This window comes from Monodelphis domestica, chromosome 5 (assembly GCF_027887165.1).
Source record: "Monodelphis domestica isolate mMonDom1 chromosome 5, mMonDom1.pri, whole genome shotgun sequence".
In the NCBI taxonomy this organism is placed as follows: Eukaryota; Metazoa; Chordata; class Mammalia; order Didelphimorphia; family Didelphidae; genus Monodelphis; species Monodelphis domestica.
The window spans coordinates 115,306,544-115,330,953 of record NC_077231.1 but is presented as its reverse complement, the minus strand read 5'-3'; the positions used below and the strand labels follow the sequence as shown (position 1 = coordinate 115,330,953).

At 36.8% G+C, this 24,410-nt stretch overlaps 1 protein-coding gene across 1 annotated transcript; it reads right to left on the bottom strand.

Moving 5' to 3' along the window:
- Positions 1-242: 242 nt before the first annotated feature.
- Positions 243-24,024, bottom strand: TIGAR (TP53 induced glycolysis regulatory phosphatase). The gene is made up of 6 exons (XM_007503759.2): positions 23,835-24,024; positions 11,384-11,421; positions 9,554-9,675; positions 8,858-8,935; positions 5,897-6,007; positions 243-1,431 (listed from the first exon to the last, which is right to left on the bottom strand). Exons 1-6 carry the CDS (start codon positions 23,864-23,866, stop codon positions 1,003-1,005), a joined length of 810 nt encoding a protein of 269 aa, XP_007503821.1. The 5' UTR covers positions 23,867-24,024; the 3' UTR covers positions 243-1,002.
- Between the last annotated feature and the right edge of the window lie 386 nt (positions 24,025-24,410).

Genomic DNA, 24,410 nt, shown 5'->3' with positions numbered 1-24,410 from the left:
AGAATTTGGATCAAAACGTTTCTTGAATAGGGACAACTTTTAAAAATCTCCTAAAAAAAAAAATATATATATATATATATATATATATATGTGTGTGTGTGTGTGTATGTGTATATATAAAATATTTTTTTCCTCCTATCCTTTGGTTTAAATCAAGTATTGCTTCAAGCTTCTGAGATTTAGTGGCCCGTTTTGTTTTAATAATTTGGGCTTTTCTTATTTCTAAAAGGTCCAAACAATTATTTTCTCCACAAGAAATAGTAATGTTATTTTATTTTTTATGAACTCATCATGTTGATAAATGTTTTATTCAGAAAGTAGATTTCTTCAACATAGAGGCATTCTAAACTAAGAGACAACATTCCATAATAAATAGTTCCTTTTCCCCAAACATTAAAAATTAGTAGTGAAATATACAGTGTGATGCTCACCAAAAACCAATCACATAGGCTATATTTATTTTGTGACCATAAAAAACAAATAACATAAAAAAGTAGAACAAAACAAAAAACATGATTTGATAAATTAGCTGCAAAATCTAGACACACAAAATCTAGACATAATTGGTTAAAAAGGAAAAAATGTCCTTCTGCATAAGCAATTCTTTGATAAATTGTGGTGGTGTTATTAAAAAATAACCATTGTCAGTGCTAATGTTTAGCACAAGAAAGGAATACATGAAATACCGTGATAATAAATTATATTTCAAAGTTGTAACACTTCATTTGACAACACTGGATTTCTTCAACAAGGACATTTCCATTTCTATTCAAAGTCAAAACCTGGCAAGAAAACAGTAGCATTTCTTTTGGAAAATTCCAGTAGCTGAACTAAAAACTCACCCCCTGGGTTTTACTTAGTGTTTTTCGGTTACTGCTTTCCATATCCATTATAACCTATTTCTGAAAGCTTTTTCAAGCATTTGGAATCATAACTATTGGAAGCAAGGCGCTCCTTCAGTGACACAAAAATATTCATGTCCTAGTGATGATTTATTTGGGCTTAGGTACTTCCTGTCACTTTGGCTAGGTGATCATGCAGATTAATACAAATGCACTTTATGGTTGAGTTAATCCCTTTAGCTCCTTCTTCTACATTTATTATAAAGTGACTGATCCCTGTATTGGGGCTGACTGAATTGAGTTCAGATCTGCTTAAACCTGCTGGTAAAGTACACTCTAGATCAACCACAAAATAAGTAAACATGTTTCTCATGTAAGCTCCATGGCTCACCACCAATATATTAGCATCTAACGTTTGGGCAACACTATCTGAATTACGATCAAGACCATAGTTGCTTCCTAAAGGAGATGTTTGAAAGGCCTCCAGGCCACTGTCTTTTATTCCTGATGTGGGCAGTTCTTTTTGACCAGCTTCATCCAAGACAAGTTGACAAAGAAATTCAAAAAAGCTCTGTGCACGTAACTTCACCTACAAACAAACAAATAAAAGAGTAATTTCCAATAAGCAAGGTGGCTTGACTCATTTTAACATTTTATTAAAATTAAAGATTTATTATTCAAATTATAGATTTATAAATTAAGAGAGATATCAGAGATTATTTTTTTCTCAAACTTATATCAAGGCTGTCCCTTTAGACTTTTTTTCATTTTAAATTTTATTTTTTCATTTTTTTCCATGGTTACAGGATTCTTGTTGTCTCCCTCCCCTTTTCCTTTCCCCTCCCACAGTTTTTACTGAGTTATACATATATTATCACTCAGAACCCTATTTCCATATTATTCATTTTTATAAGACTAATCTTTTACAACCCAACCCCAAATCACATACCCATACAAACAAGTGATAAATCAAATGTTTTCTCTCAAAATTATCTAAATCAACTTTCTGTCTTCACCATGATTCCTTTTTCCATGATCCTTAGAGGTAAGTGGTCATGCAGCCCTCTAATTCCAGAGACAAGGAATCTACCATCTCATAAGAGAATCTACTGCATTTTAGGTTATGAAAAATTAATGAAAACTAAGTCAAGAAGTTCTTTTTTATATTAAAACAAGATTTATCTTTCTCTAACTTCTACCCATTCATTTCTGTTCTCTAGCCCCTCCAGAGCTCAGGAGTTTATGTCTAATTCCTCTTTCTCAATTCTTTAAATATTTAAGGAGGATATATATCCTCTAGAAAAGCCTCAGTTTATCAAAGATTACACACAGTACTCAAGATGTGGTATGATTAGCACAGAGTACAAGGCAATACTGCTTCCCTAGTCTAGTTCATTTGTTTAAAACATTATATAATCTCTGCATTATTTGATTTCATAATATAAAATTATAATTTAAATTTATAATATACATGAATAATAAACAAATAAAATTAAAATTTACAATATAAAATTTGTGTTACATCCAGAGTAGTGAAGAGAGAATTGGCTTGGATTAAAATCTTCTGACATACTAAAGGTGGGAGTCTCGAGGCCAGTCTCTTAATGTCTCAGGGTCTCCGGCAACTCTCTCTACATTCTAGGTTGCAGAGCAAGTGACACACAAATCCCTATGAGGAGTTTCCCTTCTTTCCTTCTTTCCTTCCTTTTCCTTCCTCCCTTCCTTCCTTTCTTCCTGCTTCTCTCCCTCCCTCCCTTCTTCCTTTCTTACTTCTCTATACCAATGGTATCCGATATTTGGTTATCTGGTCAGAAATAATTCCTTCTCTGATGCATCATAACAAAAGTGACAGAGTGCTAAACTTAGCATGACAATGAAGCACAAGTTCTATCAGGTCCAACATTAAGCTGGTAAAGTTTGGAATTAAAGTCTGATAAGCACTATCATTCAAGGACTGGCCTTGCTAAAACACAGAGAAGTTGATCACTGGGTGATATATTTTTCATTCATAGCATCTCTTATTAACTGTCTGAAAGGGTTTCAATTTGCACTAATCAAAAGCTGATTCTCACTGAAATGCTAACGGTTTTGGTCCAGCTGCACACATAATAGGCAGTTAATCAACCCACAAGCATTTATTAAGCATTTATCATATTCCAAGAACCATGGTACATACCAGGGTAAGCTAGAAATGTTTGACAAATTTTTATCAATTCCACAAGTATTCAAGGTGTTTATTGAGCAACTATATGCCAGGCTCTGTGCTCATCAAAAACAAAGCTATGAGATTAATCACATTTGTTTAAATAACAAGTTAAACAGTCAAAGGATTTGCCAAGATCTGCTGACATCAGGGACTACACTTTATCTACATCTTCCAATTTAAGCTCCTTAGTGTTTCCTCAATTTGATGCCTTTCTGGAAGCTTTTTTTATTTGTCTCTACTTCAGTTTTTTTTTTAAATCCTTATTGATTCCAAGGCAGAAGCTCAGTAAGGGGTAGGCAATGAGGGTTAAGTGACTCACCCCAGGTCACACAGCTATAAAGTATCTGTGGTCAGATTTGAACCTCCCATCTCTGGGCCTGGCTCTCAACCCACTGAGCCACCCAGCTGCCCCTTCTACTTCAGTTTTTAAGAAGATTTCTATCTGAAGCAGAATTTTGAAGGTCTTCATGGTCACAGATGTCTCTGGTTTCTGAACACCCTACCTTCTCTACACTTGCCTATGTTTCCATTACCACTATATTTTCTGTTACATTCCTAAAAGAAAAAGAACTGTTTCCGTGTGGTTTCATAGCTCTACCAATGCTATGACCCACCCTTTTTTCATGGAGGAAATTTTAAGATAATGATCACAGGGAGGAATGCCCTCTGTTTTCTCCAATAGTTTCATTCTCCAAAAGAATGGTTAACTAAAGAACTGAGTAGTGGCTGTATTTCTGGAATGTTAACACCAAACTATATTTTAACATATTATGATCTTTTCCTTGTCCAAGATTCTTGTGAATGTTACCTAAAATTCCTATAGGCATAATGTTATATTAGAGAGCAAAAGGAAGAATATGCCAGTGTGGACATCTCTCTAAGCAGAATTAGCTTGGTATCAGATTTATGTTAAAAATAATACATTGCTAGAAGACTTGTGCCCAAAATGCAGACTATAGAATTATTTTTTTCTTCTATACTGCCTAGACTTATCTCTTTTGCATATTCCTCGGTGGAGCCTGGATTAAACAACATAAGTAGCTGCCCTGAGATGACAAAGAACATTCTCTATAAATACATGTTTAATTAAAACCAGAAAATTCTAAACTCCTTGAAGCTTCTTTGATACACCATGGTATATAGGTATATATTTTGTAATAAACCCTTCAAATGCTGTCTTCCCACTCTTCATGTCCTGTTGCTTTCTTTTATAATAAAACACTTTAATTTATTGCTTCTACAAATTTAAAATTTACAATACTAATTAACCAACAATTGAACCATATGTAGTATATCTAAACAATTTACATTTTGGTCAAAGAAAATAAAACACAAAAAAGTTGCAATGGACCTATTAAAGTATAGTATAACAAAAGAACACATGGTGGAGAAAATCCCAGAACCTCAGGCTGAAGCAATCAAAAAATCACCTCCAAAAAAAAATCATAAAGATGGACATATAAGAGAATCACATTTAAAACAAATGGAAAAAAAGAGTAAATGTGCATGCATCAAATGGCACAGTGAGTAAAAGCACTAGGTACATAAAAAGGTATTGATAGTACCACTGTATTGATAAGCTTTAATATTCCTTCCTCAGAGCGAGATAATCCAAAAGAAAGATAATGAAAATACAGAGTTGAGTATGTAGTTGAATAAATTAGATTTACCTTTGTTGATTTAGGAATTAAATAATGCCCATTTCTCAGCATTTCATAGTACTTTATAAAAAATAATCATTTGTTAAATATCAAAGAAAAATATATGAAGACTGTTTGCCAGAAACAATTTGTTTTTCATTTAACAGTGCTTTCAATTTAAGCCGCTTTTAGCTCACAAAGAGAAATGTCCAAACTGTCAGAGTTCTCCCAGCACTCAGGCATTTTTCCCCTCTTACTCCAAGATGACTAGAGATAACTTTTGTAAGTATCTTGAAGGAGGAATAAATCATAATGTGTCAAACTACAGTTGGACTTGACATTGCCGAAAAAGTCGACAACTCAATTCCTTAAATGTTCTTTCTGTAGTAATTCAAGGGAACCCTCCCCTGTTCCCAGAAGCCTAGTCTTTTCTCAGTGGAAAGAGGTGCATCATAGGTTGGAGTTAAAAGAAGAATCCCCTAAGAGTCGTTTGCCCATTTCAGGAAAGGCAGTATTTGAAACCAGATGAGACATATTAAGTTGTGTTTGACACTCTTAAACCATTTCTCCATCCTAACTCAACCTTTCAAAGGGGACAAGTCTGGAAAGGATTTTTAAACTAGAAAAATATTTCTTCCTTTCTTTCTTTTTTTGGACACCCTCACCTTCCATCTTAGAATCAATACTGGGTATTGGTTCCAAGGCAGTAGAGTGGTAAGGGCTAGGCAATGGGGATTAAGTGACTTGCCCAGGGTCACACAGCTGGGAAGTGTCTGAGGCCAGGTTTGAACCCAGGACCTCCCATCTCTAGGCTTGGTTCTCAATCCATTGAGCCATGTAGCTGCCACACAAAAGAGTTCTTACAATTTCTAGTTGAACTAAAAATATACTTTCACATAGGGCATAAAGGAATCAATAACAAATGTAAGAGGGCAAAAATATCCCTTACAGACCATAATATAATATTAAGATGATCACAGGATTTCCATCAAATATACTAGGAAGCCATTTTATTCCCAGCTTGCCTACATCATTCATCAAATCCTATTGGACTTGAGAATGAGTATGGGAGATAAAAAAAAGAATAAGTTCCTACTTTTTATTATCATGGAGATGTTTTATTTCATGACATTACTAAGTTTATATTAGCCTGCTGCTAATTGATCTTATTCTGTACAACCAGGTTCTATGTATAAGTGTTAGCATACCTGATCTAATGTTTCTCCTCCAGAAGGTGTGAAATTGGGGCACTGTTCCCCAGCTGCTTTGGCCAATGCCCTTAACTCACCCAGAGGTTTGCCTTCTGCAATCCCATATTTCTGCAACAGAACAAAAGGGAAAATTAGAGTAATTTAAGGCATTTGCAACAATGAGACTATTTTTAACAAAAGGCTTACAAGCCAAATAGAGAAAACAAGCTTACAAATAGCAAACTCAACTGCCTCACTACTGTGATGTTTCTCTGGTTTTCTTTTCTATATTAAAAAATGAAAGTAAGAATTCCCATCATCATGCATCCAGGGGAGGTTCAATAAGGTGCCTAAGAAGCATGGGTCATACCTAATACAAAGAACTAGAAGTAACTACATTAAGTGACCCATCAATATGTCCTCTAGGGTAACTATGGAGCTAATTAGAGTAATTGAAAAGTCCATACTAGTGTTGTGATAAAAATCTGCGGTAGAGGAACAGAGTTCTGAGCATGAACCATTTATCAGCAAAGCAAGCAAATGTCAATAAGTGAGATCAAGTGAGAGCAAACTAAGACTTTATAATACAAAATAAAGCAGGATCTCAATCTCAATTTTCAATATCACACTACCTGCCTTCATTATAAGTTATTGCAACTTCAATTTTCTCAAAATAACTCAGCATATTTACCATACAAAGACCATGCCATCTCAGGTATAATTACTTTGATTTCTAGCCCTGAATTGTGATTTTAAAATTGGCATCTAAAGTTTTTCAATCTCACTAGAGAAGTAGCATAGTGTAGTGATGGAGAGCTCAATTCCTGCTGCTGACTCACACGGGCTACAGAACCCTGGGAAAGCCATCACTCAGTTCTGCGTCCTAGACAACTTGCCAAGGTTAAAAGATGTGGAGAAACGTGCTGATCTGTGTATACAGAAGAATTTTTTCTCCCAGAAGAGCCCAATAATAATGAAACCACAAGTCTAGGCCCTGTCTTTATTCTAGGGGGTAAACTATACTGTATTTGCTCCCAAGAATACATAATGAACTTCATAATTCCTTTAATTCTCCATTCCTCACTACACCCATTTACATTAGAAATAGCAATCAAAGTCCTTTCCTCCTTTACCCCAACCTCCCCTCACTCTATTCCGAAAGGGAAAGAAGATATCATGAGGATCCATAGAATGAAAATAGAGAGCTCAGAAGGACCTCAGAGATCATTCTAAGCTCTTCAATTGGAAAAATTCATTGATACCCAGGTGATTTATCTAGTCACACCGCTAACAATGGGAGAGAAGGGACTGGATCCAAGCTCTCCTGAATCTCAGCCCATTGATCCCTATGCTTAAGTTATTCAATTTTGCTTAATTTAAATTTTGCTATTAAATGAAACTGGATTTGAGATTAAACACTGCTATTTAATAAAATGTATGTCACTGCAGATTGCCTTAAATTCTACTTAATATTAAAATTGGATTAAAAAATTTCATGTTGTCCACTATTTATGTTGACTATGTAAATTTATGTTGACCCTCCTCGATATAATAGGAAAACCCTATCCTGGCATGTGCAAGGTTTTAACAAGCCCCAATCTGGCACTGCTCTATCCCCTGGCCTCTGAGGTCATGAAAGGGAAGAAAGATTTATTCACATGCATAAGCCCGATCATTTTGTAGAATGAAAAACAAATGATACGCTTTGAACTAATAGATCTTTTTTTATTTAGGGTTCAGATTTAGAATTTCACTAATATAAAGAATTCCTAGGTAAGAAAACGTCCCTCAATTGATATAGATTAACAACTGCTCCATAAGTTAGGCTTATAAGAACAATTATCCAGGACACTAAGAAGCTCCCCAGTCACAAAGCCAGTGGATGTCAGAGACATGATTTGAACTCAGGTTTTCCTGATTCCAAGTCAACTTTCTGGACACTATGACATACTGCTTTCTAAATGTATGCACTACTATTTTTCAAGTGAGCATAGCTGCTGTTGTCATTGATAAAATGCAAAATCATTTAGAAGTGTTATTATATTCCAATAATTTTGTCAATGCAGATTTTATAAAAAGACAATCGACTTCGAGATGAAGAGGGTCTGAGAAATTATCTAGCCCACTACTCTCTCATCACAGATAGAGACACTAACACCCCTCAGGCTGAAGTGACTAACATCATAAAAGAAGTAAAGTTGCAGAGCCAGGAAACAAATCCAGGTCCTCTTGACACTAAATCCAAAGCTCTTTCAATTTCACCAGGTCTTCTTAATTAATGGCACCGTTACTATCCTGTGGGGCTCCCTGAATTTTTTTTACATTAAAAAAGTGGTCCTCATTCTTGGTCCTGGAAAACATGTTAAACATCATGTCTCATCTAGAGAGATGGAGGACTATAGTTGCAGAATATTTTATTATAATAATAAAAAATAATAAATACTTTTGCCTATTTTAACTTTTCTCTTACAAAAGATAATTTAATAAAAGAGGGGATGGTCTATCAAGAAATTAAATGGAGTGAAGAAAAACAGAGCTATCAAATACACTTTAAAAATAGGCTATTTATGTAATACTCAGTGAAATTGCACATCAGCTACAGGAAGGGTGGGGGGAGAGAAGGGAAGGAGAGAAAGAATATGACTCTTGTTCCCAAGGAATAATGTTCTAAATTGACTAAATCAATTTAAATAAAAAATTAAAAATTAAAAAAACTAAAAAATAGGTTATTTATATTTTAAAAGGTTGGAAATTGCTGCTATAGAATAGAAGGATGTACAGGACTGAGACTCTATATGGGGAAAGTATAGGAAAGCTACCCAAAGCTTTTGGCAAATATAATTTCAGCCAAAAACACCATGTTAGCTAGCTAGCATGAAGTCATATTACATTTTTACAATAAAGTGGCTTCTTGATTATTTTGAAAAGCACATGCTATAAATTAGCTGTTCCAACACCACAGCAAGATTTAACTCTTACCCTTTCCCGAAGTCTCCTGTCATATTTTACTGTTGCTTCTTTACAGAATCTGCTTTTCTCCAAAATTCTGGCAGTTGTCTGTAAATATACAGAAAATTAGTTCTCTTTTCATGAATAATTTACTTCAAGTTGCTCTGAAAATGAATCACAATGAATCTCAATACAAACACTATTTCACCTATAGGTCAAAATAGAATAGACATGTTGCAGTGACTAAACTTAATATTCCTCATCTCATTCCCATGTTGATACAAATATGGTATCAGCAAACTTTGGCCCATCAGCCAAATTAGGCCTATGCCCTATTTTTATAAAGCCCATGAAACAAGAATGGTTTTTATGTCTTTAAATAATGCAATGGGCAATGGGCCAGATCAGGTCCTTGGGCCACAGACTGCAGACCCCAGACACGGATTTACTTACTAGTGCATAATAATTCTTTCCTTTTACTGTGTATTCTTCCTGTCTAATTGACTTAGGCAGAGAATGAATTTAGTATATGGAAGCATTAAAAAGATTGCTTTTTATTTAATAAATAAAACTATGTATTTATTTTCTAGTCCTTGGTAGCTATTACTACAACAGTACACTTAGGATATGATCTTACAATTATGTGTAGCTTTTAAAAATCTTATAGTCCTTAAATATAAAAAAACAACACTAATAGTAGTATACTTATCCCAACTAAGTACTTACCTGTTTTGTGCGCATGAGATCACTTGAGAAAACATGAGTAAACTTCACATTACTAAGAAATTCACCAGCAGCAGCTGCTTGTTTAAAACCAATCTCTGAAAGAGGTTCATCTACTCCTTGTCCTAAGGAAAAGAAGAAAGAGGAGTAAGAAAGAAAAGAAGGAAGGAAGGAAGGAAGGAAGGAAGCAAGGAAGGAAGGAAGGAAGGAAGGAAGGAAGGAAGGAAGGAAGGAAGGAAGGAAGGTTTAAGAGAACCAACATTTCATTATTCATTGTCTACATTTGTTTAATAAGAAGATGATCTAGGTATGTCTTCCATAAAGCTCAGCATAAAGTACTGAGGCATCTATAAGCAATCAGTAGTTCCAATCAATTGTATCTCAAAACAACATTTTTCATAGGTTAGTGCCTTTTTCCTATTTGTGATTTGCTTGATTTTTCTCATTTTCCTTTATTCCAGCCTCTTCTTCAGTTGCTTTTGGGACATATGTTCATCCAAGTGAACAACTATCATCAATGGTAAGATTTATGACAGTAATAAGCTAGTCTTACTTATTCCTGCCCCTTCCTAAGCACAGGGATGTGCACATACTATCCAGTCAGAAATCATCTGCTGAATAAATTACTTTATTTACATGTGCTTTAGATAGAATAGTCAATCACCCCCAGTTTGGGAGCCCTATTCCTCTACTTCCTCATTCCTTTCATTCATTCAATGAATATTTATTAAGCATCTACTGTGAACCAGGCAGAGTCCCACTAGTTGTCCTCCAAGTTGGGGTATTCACTATTTAGGGTGAAAAGAATATGTTTAAAATGATTTTGTGGTATTTCCTTTGGTCTCATTAGCTACACAGTTTCACTAGCTTAGTAGCCCAAGGCAAATTTACTGGACTTGTGTAGTATCAATGGCCTTCTATCTTTTTTCTACTCCCTCCACATATTACCCTAAAATGAATAAAATCTTTCACTTTTCTACAAGCCCTCTCCTAGCTTCCTTTATGGTCCTTTATTGCACAGTAAATAATTTATCCATTTATACTGCCAATCTCTTTCACTCAGCAGGTAAATTTTTATAAAGAAATCAGATCTACAGACTATGGGGTGGAGCACATATCAAATTGGAGGACCAAAAAAAAAAAAAGCTTTGTTTAGGATTTACTAAGTGGGGTAAGAAGATCATAGAGTGAAAAATTAGATTTGTTTCAGGAACATAGATTTCAATACAACGGGAATGAAAATTCGTTTCTGTAAACCCCAGGAATGAGCTGCCTTATTATCACAAAATGAAGCTAACCATTTTCAAGACAAAAAGTACAAAAATAATCTGTTCTGTTAGGAATCAGGGAGCTTAAACTCAAAAGATCAGACTGTAAGATAAGAGGACTAATCAGAAGTCTGTTCATAATAGAATCATGTGTGGAAATAGGAGACTTCTCTTTAGACCTCCTCTTTGCTACTGAACTTGAAACTAAATTAAGAGGAACCCTAGTAGGAAATAGCATCGGCACTAGGCAGTGACATTTATTATACCAAATAGGTAATCATCTTTAATTTGGGCAGTTTATTTTTAAAGCAAACTGTAATAGAACTCTTTAATCAGTTGATTTTGCTCTCCTTTGAAGTCCCTCATGAGGAATCACTTTGGAAAACTGTCTTTTACATTTAGTTCTCTTCTAAAATTAATCAAATTGCTTTGATCATGCTTCAGCTATTCTGATACTTTTTAAAATCCAGAAGTTCCCATTTTAAGTCCTGCTCTATTAGCTAGTTCATATTAACATTAAAGGAGATTTCCAAAACAAGTTGTATTTGCAGTAGATCAGACCAACCTTGAAGTATTTTCTCTCTGTTATATCTTGTTTCTCCACTGAAATAGAGAGAAACACACTCTGATTATCATATCATGCTATTTTGAGACGAGGAAAAAATACATGTAACAAACTTCTTACAACGATAATGATACAGTGAAGGGAATGAAGGTACAACCTATGTATCACAACATAACCTACAGAAATAAAAGTTATTTAACACCCTTGGAATAATGTACAAAATGTTTTTAATGGAGTCAACTTGACAATAGTGGGGAAAGAACACTGGATTGAAATTCAGAATCTTTATTTGATTCCCATCTCTCCTACTCATCTGTCTGACCTTGGGAAACCTCCTAACCTCTCTGGGCCTCAGTTTCCTCATTCAAAATATGAAGTTGGCCTGGATGACCTCTGCAACCTGCTGTTAACTCTCTGGTCCTATGACTTTTATGGTCCTAAATAGCTATCTAGAGATTAATAACCTCCATTTTCCTTGAAGCATAGCATTATTATTAACTCATGTTTCATGTAGTGTTCTACAGTTTACAAAGCACTTTCTTCTTACACACACACACACACACACACACACACACACACACACACACACACAAGAACTGTCAGTGTAAGAATTACCCAAACTGCAGGTTAGAGAGATTTCAAGAATTCCCCTTGAATCCAGTGTTCTCTGACTAGAGAATTTCAGAGTTGGAAAGTATTTCTGAGACCGTTTAACACAACAGAGATCCCTTCTACAAATGGCAAAGAGTCATCTATGTTCACATAAAGATCTCACTCCCTCATAGAGCAGGCCATCCCACTTCTTGACAACTCTGTTAGTCTTGTCTTCCATCAAGCTGAAACAAGCTTCTTGGTCAAGTTACAGCTACTACTCTTAGTTCTACACTCTCCAATTGGGCAGAACAATCTAACACAGAGTTCTTGAACCTTTTTGCGTGTCGTGGACTTCTTTGGCAGTCTAGTGAGGCCTATGGACCCCTTTTCAGAACAGTATTTTTAAATGCAGAAAATAAAATATGTAGGATTACAAAGAAAACCAATTCTATTAAATAGTTATCATAATTATTTTTAAGTTCATGGACCAGAGATTAGGAACTCTTGGTCTCTTCCAGGAGGGCCCTTCAAATACTTGAAGAGAGTTAGTCTGTCTGTCTACCCACCCATCATTTACCTCTGTTTCAGCTAAGTCTTGTCTTGCTTTCTCCAGAGAAAACTTTGTGTTGTTTGCGGGGGAGGGGGGGGGTGTTAAAGCCCTTACCTTCTGTCTTAGAATCAATATTAAGTACTGGTTATAAGAACAATAAGGGCTAGACAATGGGGGTTAAGTGACTTGCCCAAAGGTACAGTTAAGAAGTGTCTATGTCTGGATTTGAACCCAGGACCTGCTGGCTCCAGGCCTGGCTCTTAATCCATTTGACCCACCGAGCTGCTCCTTCTCTTGTTTTGAGTCCCTTCATCCTCTCACTGCTCTCCTCTAGACCAGCTCCCAGTCTGTCAATGGCCTTGCTAAATGCCAAGCTTATGAACACACTCTCCAAATGTACTCTAACAAGAGCAGAGGTAGGTAGAGTAGAAGGGAAGACAACAACCTCATACAGGACCTTATGCTTTTGATCATATAATCTCTGACGTGTACAAGATAAGAAGATAGTAATACAATTAATATTCGTTTTAAAGTTAGCAAAGTACCTTATAACTTATCTCATTTGATCCTCAAAACGCCCTGTGATGCAAAAAGGAATAATAAAGTGGAGGAATTCCATGGAGACTGGAACAACCTCCAGGAAGTAATGCAGAGCGAGAGGAGCAGAACCAGGAGAACATTGTACACAGAGACTAATACACTGTGGTATAATCGAACGTAATGGACTTCTCCATTAGTGGCGGTGTAATGTCCCTGAACAATCTGCAGGGATCTAGGAGAAAAAAACACTATTCATAAGCAAAGGATAAACTATGGGAGTGGAAACACCGAGGAAAAGAAACTGCCTGACTACAGCGTTGAGGGGACATGACAGAGGAGAGACTCTAAATGAACACTCTAATGCAAATATTAACAACATGGCAATGGGTTCGAATCAAGAACACATGTGATACCCAGTGGCATCACGCGTCGGCTACGGGGGGTGGGGGAGAGGAAAAGAAAATGATCTTTGTCTTTGATGAATAATGCATGGAAATGATCAAATAAAATACTATAAAATTAAAAAATATATATTCTGAAGGCACAAAATAATTCCACTGACAAGTTAAAAATGATGTTGCCTTAAACAACAAATATAGTTCTCTTTCTGCTACTGACTAGCTCTGTGACCTTGGGCAAGTCCCCTGACCTTGCTGGTTAGAGATTCTTCATCTGTAAAGCAAAATTAAGTTAGAGAATATCTAAAATTCTATCATATTGGATTCCTTGTTTCATTCTTCTCCATCCCACCATCTCCCAATAAATTGGTTTATTAATGAGCTATATCTCAGTTGACTGTTGGGACAAATTAAACTCTACCTCATATTAAAAAAAAAAACAAAAACGCCCTGTGAGGGTTGTATCACCAATAGCCAAGGACAAGAAAACTGAGGTTCAGAAAGTGTCAGTCAGAATTAGAACCCTGATCTTCACTCTAAGTCCAATATTCTATTCACTATTACACAGAATGCTACTCTCATTTTAATTATTCCTTCACTTTTTAATACCTACAAATTCAAAATATGCCAGATGTCTTACTTAAGTAACTGATACAAATACTGTATGGAAGAGGTCAAGGATATAGCTTCACAGCACTGCACTGAAGAACCCTTCCAGGATGACAGTGATCCATTGATCATCCCTTTATTCAACCGGTTTTACACACAATGAACTAAACTAGTATCTCCATCTTGTCTCAAAGGCTCTCTTCAGAGACTTTGCCAATGATCTTAGGGCATCCTCCTCCAATTACAACATACATATGTAAATATGTATATATATATATGTGTGTGTGTATTTTTTATCTAACCGAGTTAAAAGACCAATAACCCTCTTTTCTTTCTAAATCTAAAGTCTTCTGGAGCCAACAGGGAAAAAATCTAATGAATCTTAACCCTAGGAATGCCCAGATAACAATGACAAAGAAGGTAGATAAGGATAGAAAGCTAGGGCAATGTATTTTTAAGAAGTCAGTGGCAATGTTACTTGACCCTCTGCTCTATTAGTTATTGTTCAGTCCCCTGGCATGCCTAAAACTTCAGAGATTCAAAATTCAACTGGAAATCGAGCCAAAAAGGGAAGAACCCTCATCTAAGAGATAAGAAACAGAAGTAATCTGATGAAGTGAATTCTAGATTTCTAAAACAACTCTGAGGTACTGCCTCACACCTAGCAGGTTGGCCAATATGGCAGTGTCACTGCCTGCAGCCACAAATTAATATAGTTATGGGTGGACACCTGAGAAGGAGAATGGAAACTGAAAACATGGTGTGTGTTCCTCTGATGGTATTGAGAGAGCATGATCTGCATATGTCCCCAAACTTTTATTGGAGAATTTAGGAATGTGGAGTTGGAGGTAGCTAATGAACATGTGACATGGCATAGGTTTTAACACTGGCTCAATTAACAAGCACATAATCAAAGAGGATGAGGTTAATCAAAAATGGTAAGGAGTGTTGTCTAACAATGAGGTAGCTAGGACCCTATGGCTGCTAACGCCCTGCCCAGGAATTCTTTTGACCTTTAGACTGAAGATTTAGAAATACAATGATCAATAAGTAACATGACCATGTGTCTGGTATGAGTACTTAGGTTATAATATCAATACATCAATAATACTTTCAACATGAGAATATACCTGGGATGCTACAGGAAGCAAAGGAAAGTAATGAATGCTGGAGGGGATGTGGCAAAGTTGGGACATTAATACACTGCTGGTGGAGTTGTGAATTGATCCAACCATTCTGGAGGGCAATTTGGAACTATGCCCAAAGGGCGATAAAAGACTGTCTGCCCTTTGATCCAGCCATAGCACTGCTGGGTCTGTACCCCAAAGAGATAATAAGGAAAAAGACCTGTACAAGAATATTCATAGCTGTGCTCTTTGTGGTGGCAAAAAATTGGAAAATGAGGGGATGCCCTTCAATTGGGGAATGGCTGAACAAATTGTGGTATATGTTGGTGATGGAATACTATTGTGCTGAATAAAAGGAATGATGAACTGGAGAATTCCACGTGAACTAGAACGAACTCCAGGAATTGATGTAGAGTGAAAGGAGCAGAACCAGGAGAATGTTGTACACAGACTGATACACTGTGGCACAACTGAGCATAATGGACTTTTCTACTAGCAGCAAAGCAATGACCCAGGACAGTCCAGAGGAATTTATGAGAAAGATGCTATCTACATCCAGAGAAAGAACTGTGGGAGCAGAAACAGAAGAAAAACGTTTGCTTGATCACATGGTTTGATGAGGATATGATTGGGGATATAGATTCCAAACAATCACCTTAGTGCAAATATCAATACAAGCATCAGTAAAACCTCAGGAAAGAGCCAGTTTGTTTTACTCCTTCCCCAGGCACTTTACTTCCAAATAGAATTCTTACGAGATCTGTTCAAATCACATTCAGTGTAACTCTGTTTAAGGTACTATCTTAGGTGCTAGGAATAAAAATAATACAGTCCCTGTCCTTGAAGGAGTTAGGTAGGAGAAAGATAAATAAACACACAGAGAAGTATACTAGTTTGGGAGTTATGAGGGCAAAGGAAAGCTCCTGACAAAATTATCCAGGGAAAGTACAGGAGAAAAAGAAGATTTTCAGGAGGGAGAGAAGGCAGAATTTAAACTGAGACTAGAAGGAAGATAAAGATAGAAGGGAAGGAAGATATATATTTCAGGCCTAGAGAAGGATGGAAGATGGTTAGTCAAGTTTGGGGAAAAGCTAAGCAGGCTAAATCAATCAGAATATAGAATAAATCAAAGAGATCAATGTGAAATAAGGTCAGAAAGTTATCACGGAGCCAGATTATAGAAGGCGGGGGAAGACTGGAGCATCTATCTTAACCTAATGAAGGTTTTTAAGCAAGAGGATGAATGACACATGGTCACATCTGTACTTTAATATTAATTTGATATTTATATTAAGGATGGATTAGAGATGAGTGAGAATGGAGGCAGAGAGGTCAATTAGTAAGATAATATAACTAAACCGGACTGGTAAAATGTAATGAGGCCCAGGAAACTTCTTACAGGGCCCACACAACCTCTCCCTATGTGGAAATCTGCCCTGGAAGAAGGAGTTTTCTCACCAAGAATGCTTTACAGCAATGAAATCACAGGTCCGGACCAAAAGAAAAAATAAAACCAGTCCTAGTAAGGCACTGAGCTAGGCACTAAGGATACAAAAATAAAACAGTCCTTGCCCTCATGGACCTTAGTAGTGAATGAAGGAAAAGGGCCAAAAATAACCCAGCTTTCCAGTCTTGTTGACAGGAAAGACAGTTGGACACTGAAGAAGAGAAGAGTGCTGAAATGACTAGGTCGGAGTTTTAGACATGCTAAGTTTAAGGTACTGGAAGGATATTCAAGTGAGAGGAAACAGAAGAATGAAGTAGATAGTAAACTGTTCTGCTAAGTTGGGTTTTTTAAAGTGAAAACAACAAATATTAGTTAATCATTAATGACAGCCCTTAACTTTTAACTTCTACTTTTTTGCTTTCAAAGCACTTTGCAAACATCAGTAAAGAAAAAGAACCCTTTCTCAATAAATTGTAATGTTTAATTTTACAACTTCAAGCCACTGGAAAGGTATTCTTTGAGTTTCTGGAGTGCCAATTTAAGTTTAGTTTATTTTGGGAAATGAAAAAGGAAGATACAAAGCTATACCATTTCAAACCAAAGCCTTAAAATATTTTAAAAATAATCAGATATTCTTGTTTTATTGAAAACTTGATCATTGATATAATCATTATGCAAACAATAAGAAAGGCCTACATAACAAACTGAATTTCTATTACATATTTAATTATACTTATAATGTATATACACAAATGGATATAAATGTCTCCGTCTATACAAGTGCCTACAATATGCACATATACACATATAGCTGAGTATATATCTTCACAGGAAATACATAAATATGCATTAGCACATGCATACACACACAAAAGCATTAAGGTAGTAATCAAATTCTTTTATTTGTGTGTCCCCTCATGGTGAAAACTATCTCTGTGGCAGTGACTTAGTAAAGGAAGCTAGAACTAGCAGACTAAGGCAGAGTGTTATGAAGTTCATGGTAACACATTTGATTTCACATTCTGCAGAGTATGATCTATTTAAATACCAGAGCTCTGCCAGAATACAAATGTTTATGCCAAGAGTCTCATGACCAGCCATTTATAGGTTCTGCAAATAGTCTCCACTCATTTTTGCAGGCCATTCTCCACCGTACTTTAAACCTAAATCACCTTTTTTAAAGTCTAAAATTTTTAATTTTTCAGACAACTGTTAACAACTTAAAATTTCATAATTCAGTTAATTAAAAAGCCTCCCCAAAGGGATATCCAAAGTAATGATGTGAATGGAAATTAGTCAGTTATTATTATGGGAAAGAATAAGATTTGCATTCTCTCCAAACCTTTGACAAAAAGAGATAATTTAACTTTTTTAAACCCTTACCTTCCATCTTAGAATCATTACTGTGTATTGGTTCCAAAGTAGAAGAGTGGTAAGGGCTAAACAATGGGGGTTAAGTGACTTTCCCAGGGTCACACAGCTGGGACATATCTGAGGCCAGATTTGAACCTAGGACCTCCCATCTCTGGGCCTGGCTCTTAATCCACTGAGTCACTCAGCTGCCCCCAAAAGAGTTAATTTTAAAAACTCAATTTAGTTGCTTACATCCCACAATGTCCTCATATCACCACAAAACCCATTTATCATTTCGAATATAGGACTTACTTTCCCTAGTGCTGGTTTGTAAAAATTTGAGATATATATATATATATATATATATATATATCCATGTTTGTTCCTCCCACCTTCAAAAAAAATGCCATGGGGGGGGGGTGTAAAATGGAGTAATATTTGAACCTAATATGGCTAAGCATTCATAATGCTGATTTTAAGGAACAACATTTCTTTTGATAAATGCCAGTTAGGAATGGTAAGCCCATAATGCTTCATTGAAAAAAAAATCAAATTTTACATAGAATACACACATGAAATTTAACTGCTAAATTAATTATTGGTTTCTAAATAGCTCGGCAATGTGAAGTCTAATAGACAATTTAAAAGACATCAATTTCAAGAAATCATAGTTTAGAAACATTTGCTTGCAGCTTTCAGAAAAAAAGATAAAGCTTTTCAGATTCTAACCCCCAACATATATTTAAAATGATCCAATTAGCCATATTGCACTACCAATTACAGAACAAAAAAGCCCCTTTAACAAAGGTTCAGATATATCATTTTAAAACAGACAGCTTTTCCAGCAGAAAACAGAATGCTATTATAATTCTATTAAACATCTCACAGAGCAGCAATAAGTTAAATATTGTTTAAACAGCACCAAGAATGTTAACATTCAACAAATGCAGTGTATATAAATTCAAAGTATGGCATAGTTCAGTTCTCCTTAAAAGTGTGGTTTGAGACCTCCAAGATCTAATTAAGGGAGTTATGAGGTCAAAACTGTTCTCATAATAATACTAAGATGTTTTAATTTCCAATATGGTAATTACTGATAATATAGGACAAACAGACAAAAGCTTTTGGGAAATAGTTTTTTATACAGGGGTCCGGAGACCCCAAAATTTGAAAACAGCCGTTATCATGAATAGGGGACTAGCCTTGTAGTCAAAGTCCAAATCCTCCCAACCTCAGACACACAGACAGTGTAACAATGTGAGTCACTTATCCTTCAGTGTCCCAGGCCATTCTTTAAGACTATAAATTACCAAACAGCAGCAGATTTGCATTGTGACAGTTTCTAGTTGCCCCAAACTTGCAAAAGGACATAAATGTAACAAAAGAAACAGTTCCTTCTCACAAATCCTATAATAACCATTTGTCTTTAAATTTGGAGTATTCATTAAATCAATTTGTAACAATTCACAAAATTTTTGAAAAAGTAAAAGTTAAGTAAGAAGCCAGGTTGAAAATGCAAAGTGAGGGGGCAGCTGGGTGACTCAGTGGATTGAGAGCCAGGCCCAGAGATGGGAGGTCCTGGGTTCAAATTTGGCCTCAGACACTTCCTAGTTGTATGATCCTGGGCAAGTCACTTAACCCCCATTGCCTAGCCCTTTCCACTCTTCTGCCTTAGAACCAATATACAGTATTGATTCTAAGATGGCAGGTAAGGGTTTTTTAAAAAATGCAAAGTGAATGCAGGTGAACTGCAGTGTTCTAGTATCTGGTTCATAATATGTCAGAACCAGGAAAAATCCCTTCATCTGTGCAATTCCTAGTTAATTCTAGCCTTACGGATGCTGGATTTTTGGAAATTTTTCAGTAATAGCACATCATCTTAATGACTGGTAGATTCAGAAATGGAAGAAGGGCCAAAAGCAGAGTAGTACATAATGGTTTTATACCAACTTGGAAGAAAGTATCAAAAAGGGCTCTGTTCTAGTTAACACTTTTATTCATCATTCAATCAACTGAATGATATGCTTGCCAAATTTATTGAAGACACAAAATTTAGAAGAAAAAGTTAAAGCAATGAATAACTACACACAGGATTCCAAAATATCTTGATGGGCTAGAATTCTCAGAGGCTCAAATCTTTATTTTTAAAGTAAAGAAAGTTAATAGTGATAAATGTATCATGCATAGGTTGAAAAATATCAACTTCACAATATAAAATGGGTGCCAAAGACTTAGTAGACCATCTAAGAATATCTTTGGGTCTCAATTTCTTCATCTGTGAAATAAGAGATCTGGATTAATGATGTCTCTAAATTCAAAATCTGCCATCTTGGGGCAGCTAGGTGGCAGAGTGGATAGAGTCAAGCCTGGAGATTGGGAAAAACTAGTTTCAAATCTGACCTCAGATACTTCCTACTTGTGTGATCCTGGGCATGTCCCTCAACCCCAATTACACAGCCCTTGCCACTCTTCTGTCTTAGTCAAAGATATATTTTTTTAAAAATCACACACACACACAACTCTGAACTCTAGACCAGTTTAGTTTCCACATTTCTAAAATGAGGTTGGACTAGATCAGGTGTCCAACACATGAGCCGCATGCGTGCAACACTCTCCAGTGAGGCCTGAGCCAGATTAAAAATACAATAAAATATAAATAACACTACATTTTGAAAACTAAGGAAATATGCTTGCAGGGATCCTTATGTACAAATTACTGGTCTTTTTCTATTTGAGTTTGATAGCACTGTACTAGATAACCAAATTCTAGACTACTAGGAGCCAATTCATATGAAGGCCTCCAAGGTCATGAAACCTAACACGTTTTACTAATTAAGCCTAATAGCAAATTGGAAGAAAATTGGTATTCAATCAATAGCATTTAAATGCTTATGCTATGCTAGGTAGTGTGAATATAAAGATAACCATTTAATTACTGGTTTCTTTTGGAATCCAAATGGGATTCCCTTATATATTCCATTGTCTTGTGCTATCTACACATGCAAGTTCATAGACAGAATAAACAACCAACCATACACAACTTGGTTTTCTACCATTGGGTAAGCCTGTCCCTCAGAAATGACTTGCTCAATAATTTACCAATCAAAGGATCAGAAAAGGATCCTGGAGCCCAGGGTTTCTACTTCTGTTTTTGCCAGATGTGCAACCTCCAGCAAATATCTTTATCAACTTCCCCTTAAACTTCTTCCATCTGTAAAGGGATGTTCAACTAATAATAGAAACTATTTATGTTTCTATAGCACTTTAAGGTTTACAGAGCACTGTGAAAACTTGACGAGGGGATGTATTTATTAACCCAGTCTTACAAACTAATGCTTAAACATGTTAATCAGCTCAAACAAGTATTTCCCAAGCTCCAACTTTGTTTGAGACACTTCACCAGTAGTAAGCATTCAAACAGTCAATAAATATTTAATGAGCTCCTACTAAGTGCCAGGCACTGCACTAAGTCCAGGGCATACAAAAGGCACAGTCCTTGCCCTCAATTATCTATGAAGGGAGAAAACAAATAAATATGTACAAGCTAGATATAGGATAAATAGGCAAATACAATGAATGTAACAATGTGTCCTGTCAAGGACTTACTTTCTAATGAGGGAAAAAATATGGACATATTAAGTATATTCAGAATAAATGTAAAATAATTAAATACTATGTAATTTGAGAGGCAACACAAGCAGTTGAGAGAACCAGAAGGGGTTCCAAAAAAAGATAGTGTTTGAACTGAATCAGAAAGGCAAGTGGCTAATTGGGAGGAGGCCACAGAGAAAATGAAGGTTTTCTTCCTCCCAAACCAATGAACTTCCCACTACCTTTCATCAATTACGGATCTTTAAGATAGTTTATAAAAGCTCAATGACACAGAAAAGCTGAAAGAATAGCATAAAGTCAAAAGACCTGGGTTCAACTCCAAACTCTAAGAAATCCCTTACCTTCCTCTGAACAACAAATTCACTTGACTTTCAAAGATTTACAGCATAGTAATGGGAAAGGACTGAAAAGATCCTCTAGTTCAACTCGATTATTTTAATCTGAATTTTAAAAATCAAGAGGCCAGTCAATCCCTTATACTTCTGGTCTAATTGCATATCTGGGTAGGGATAAGATCTGAACCTCCTACTCTAGGAGATACAGAATTGCCACCTCTATAGCTGGTTCAATTAGACTGGAAACACACCTTAGAAGTCAGAGATCACCTAGCCAAATACATTCTTGTTACAAATGAGGAAAAATAAGACCTAGAATAGGTGATTTGACTGATGTCAACCTATAGCAAGCATCCAAAGGCTACTGCTACTTTTAAACCCAGGTCTTCTGACTCAAAAATCCAGTGTCCTTTCATCATAACTGAGGGTCTAAGAACAAAGAGGTTGGAGAAACAACTGTTTAGGATAAGGAGAATCCCTGTTCAGGTTTAGTTTGGAATTGGAGAAGTTCTGAGGTCTGAGGTGCCTGAAATTCTCAGATCATCAGACTACCTCTGAGGCCACATACTGAGGGAGATGGAGAAGACCAGAGGTCCTACAGGAATATCACAGTGCAATAAGATTTAGATTATGATTCTGAATCCCACTTAATACCCACAAGACTAAAAGCAAGTCACTTCACCTGCTCTAGGTCTCATCTTTCTTCTCTATAAAGAAAGGGGGGGGGGGGAGAAAGAGAGAGAGAGAGAGAAAGAGAGAGAGAGAGAGAGAAAGAGAGAAAGAGAGAAAGAGAGAAAGAGAGGAAGAGAGGAAGAGAAGAAGAGAAGAAGAGAAGAAGAGAGGAAGAGAGGAAGAGAGGAAGAGAGGAAGAGAGGAAGAGAGGAAGAGAGGAGAGAGAGAGAGAGAGAGAGAGAGAGAGAGAGAGAGAGAGAGAGAGAGAGAGAGAGAGAGAGAGAGAGAGCTACAACAGGGGTGCTTGCTTAACCTTTCTTGTTATTTTAATTGACCCCTCTAAATGCCTAGTAAAGCCTTCTTAGAATGTCTTTAAATGAAAAGAATATATAGAATTACAAAGTAAAGAAATTACTACTTTGATTAGATGGGCAGTTACATTAAATAACGGCATTATATATTTAGAAACTATGTAGTTATGAATATATTTATAAACATACTTTATATGTAATTCATTCATAAATGTAAAAAGCTACTTTTATTTATCAATGATTGTTTAATGTAACTGTCAATATAATTATTCATATTCAACAATTATACTTCAATATTTTCTAAAAAATCATTTTTACATTATACATACTCCAGATTGAGTCCCTGCACACCACATCTCTAGTCTTTTCTGACTCCAAAGATGCAGGATTCTATCAGGGCGTTTCCCCTTCCTCGAGAAGATGTGAAATGAGATATAGAAGGAAATGTGATATACGGAGTACTAGTTTAGGAGTCAAGAAGACCTGGAATTAAATCCCAACTCCCACACCTTAACCCATGTGACCTTGGGCAAGTCCCATATAAGCTGAGCTCAGGGCCCCATTTTCCTCAACTGTAAAATGAGGTATCAGATGTGTTCCCGGGTTCCTTATGGGGATCAGACAGTTATTAGGCGCCAACTGTGTACCAAGCATAAGACTTGGGGCGAGGGGCGGAGACAAAGACAAAAATGAAACCTAATCCTCTCTCTCGAGGACAGTACATGAGTCGGAGACATAGGAGGCTGCTGCTTTTCCCTCCCTTCCTCAAAGAGGAGGGAGACCCTCTCGGGTGCGGTGGTTAAGTAGAAGGGGGAACGGGTTAAAGGAAGAAGAGTTGCGCCTCCCATCCCACGTCCCAACAACCCAGAGGGGAGGGCGACGCTTCCCGCACCGCTTACTCACTGTCGGACAACAGTTAAAGCGAATTGAACCATTCTCCGCGTGGTTGCGGGGTGAGGGCAGGAAGGGGTTGGGGAGGGAGGCCACCAGGAGCAGCTAGGGTCACAATCCGAGGATCCAGCGGGAGACCGATCCGCCGCCACGGTTGCCTCTCGCAGACTTCCGTCTGCGCAGACCCGGTGCCGCGGGTCAACCGGCCGGCTCCGTTTCCATTGGCCGATTCCTCACGGCGCTGGCCAATAGGAGAAGAGCTAGGGGAGTGGCATCAGGGAGGGGTCGGGGGAGGAGGCGCAGCGGAGTTTGCTCCTTCCAGTCTCAACTGGGTGGCGGCGCTGGTGCTTCTTGTTGCGGCTCCGCTACTCCAGGGTTGTTTCAGCAGCCAGCATTTCCCAGATAGACTTGTCAGTTTCTGTTTTTATTCCCCCACACACTAGGGGCCATTGTTCTCCGAGGTCCGCATTCTATCTTCACATCTCTCGCTTGCACTCATGCAGCCCCCATCCAAATGTCAGGTTCCCTAACCTGGACTGTTGCAGTAACCTGCATGTGAGTCGTCCTATCTATCTCATCTCTTCCCTA

What these genes read in the sequence shown, in the direction of transcription:
- TIGAR (XM_007503759.2), bottom strand. Translation starts at nt 23,866, where the DNA reads ATGGTTCAATTCGCTTTAACTGTTGTCCGACA. An exon ending in GCTTTAACTGTTGTCCGACA is followed by an intron (nt 11,422 to 23,834) that starts GTGAGTAAGCGG and finishes TCTCTATTTCAG; the next exon opens with TGGAGAAACAAGATATAACA. An exon ending in GAGGAGAAACATTAGATCAG is followed by an intron (nt 1,432 to 5,896) that starts GTATGCTAACAC and finishes GTTTGTTTGTAG; the next exon opens with GTGAAGTTACGTGCACAGAG.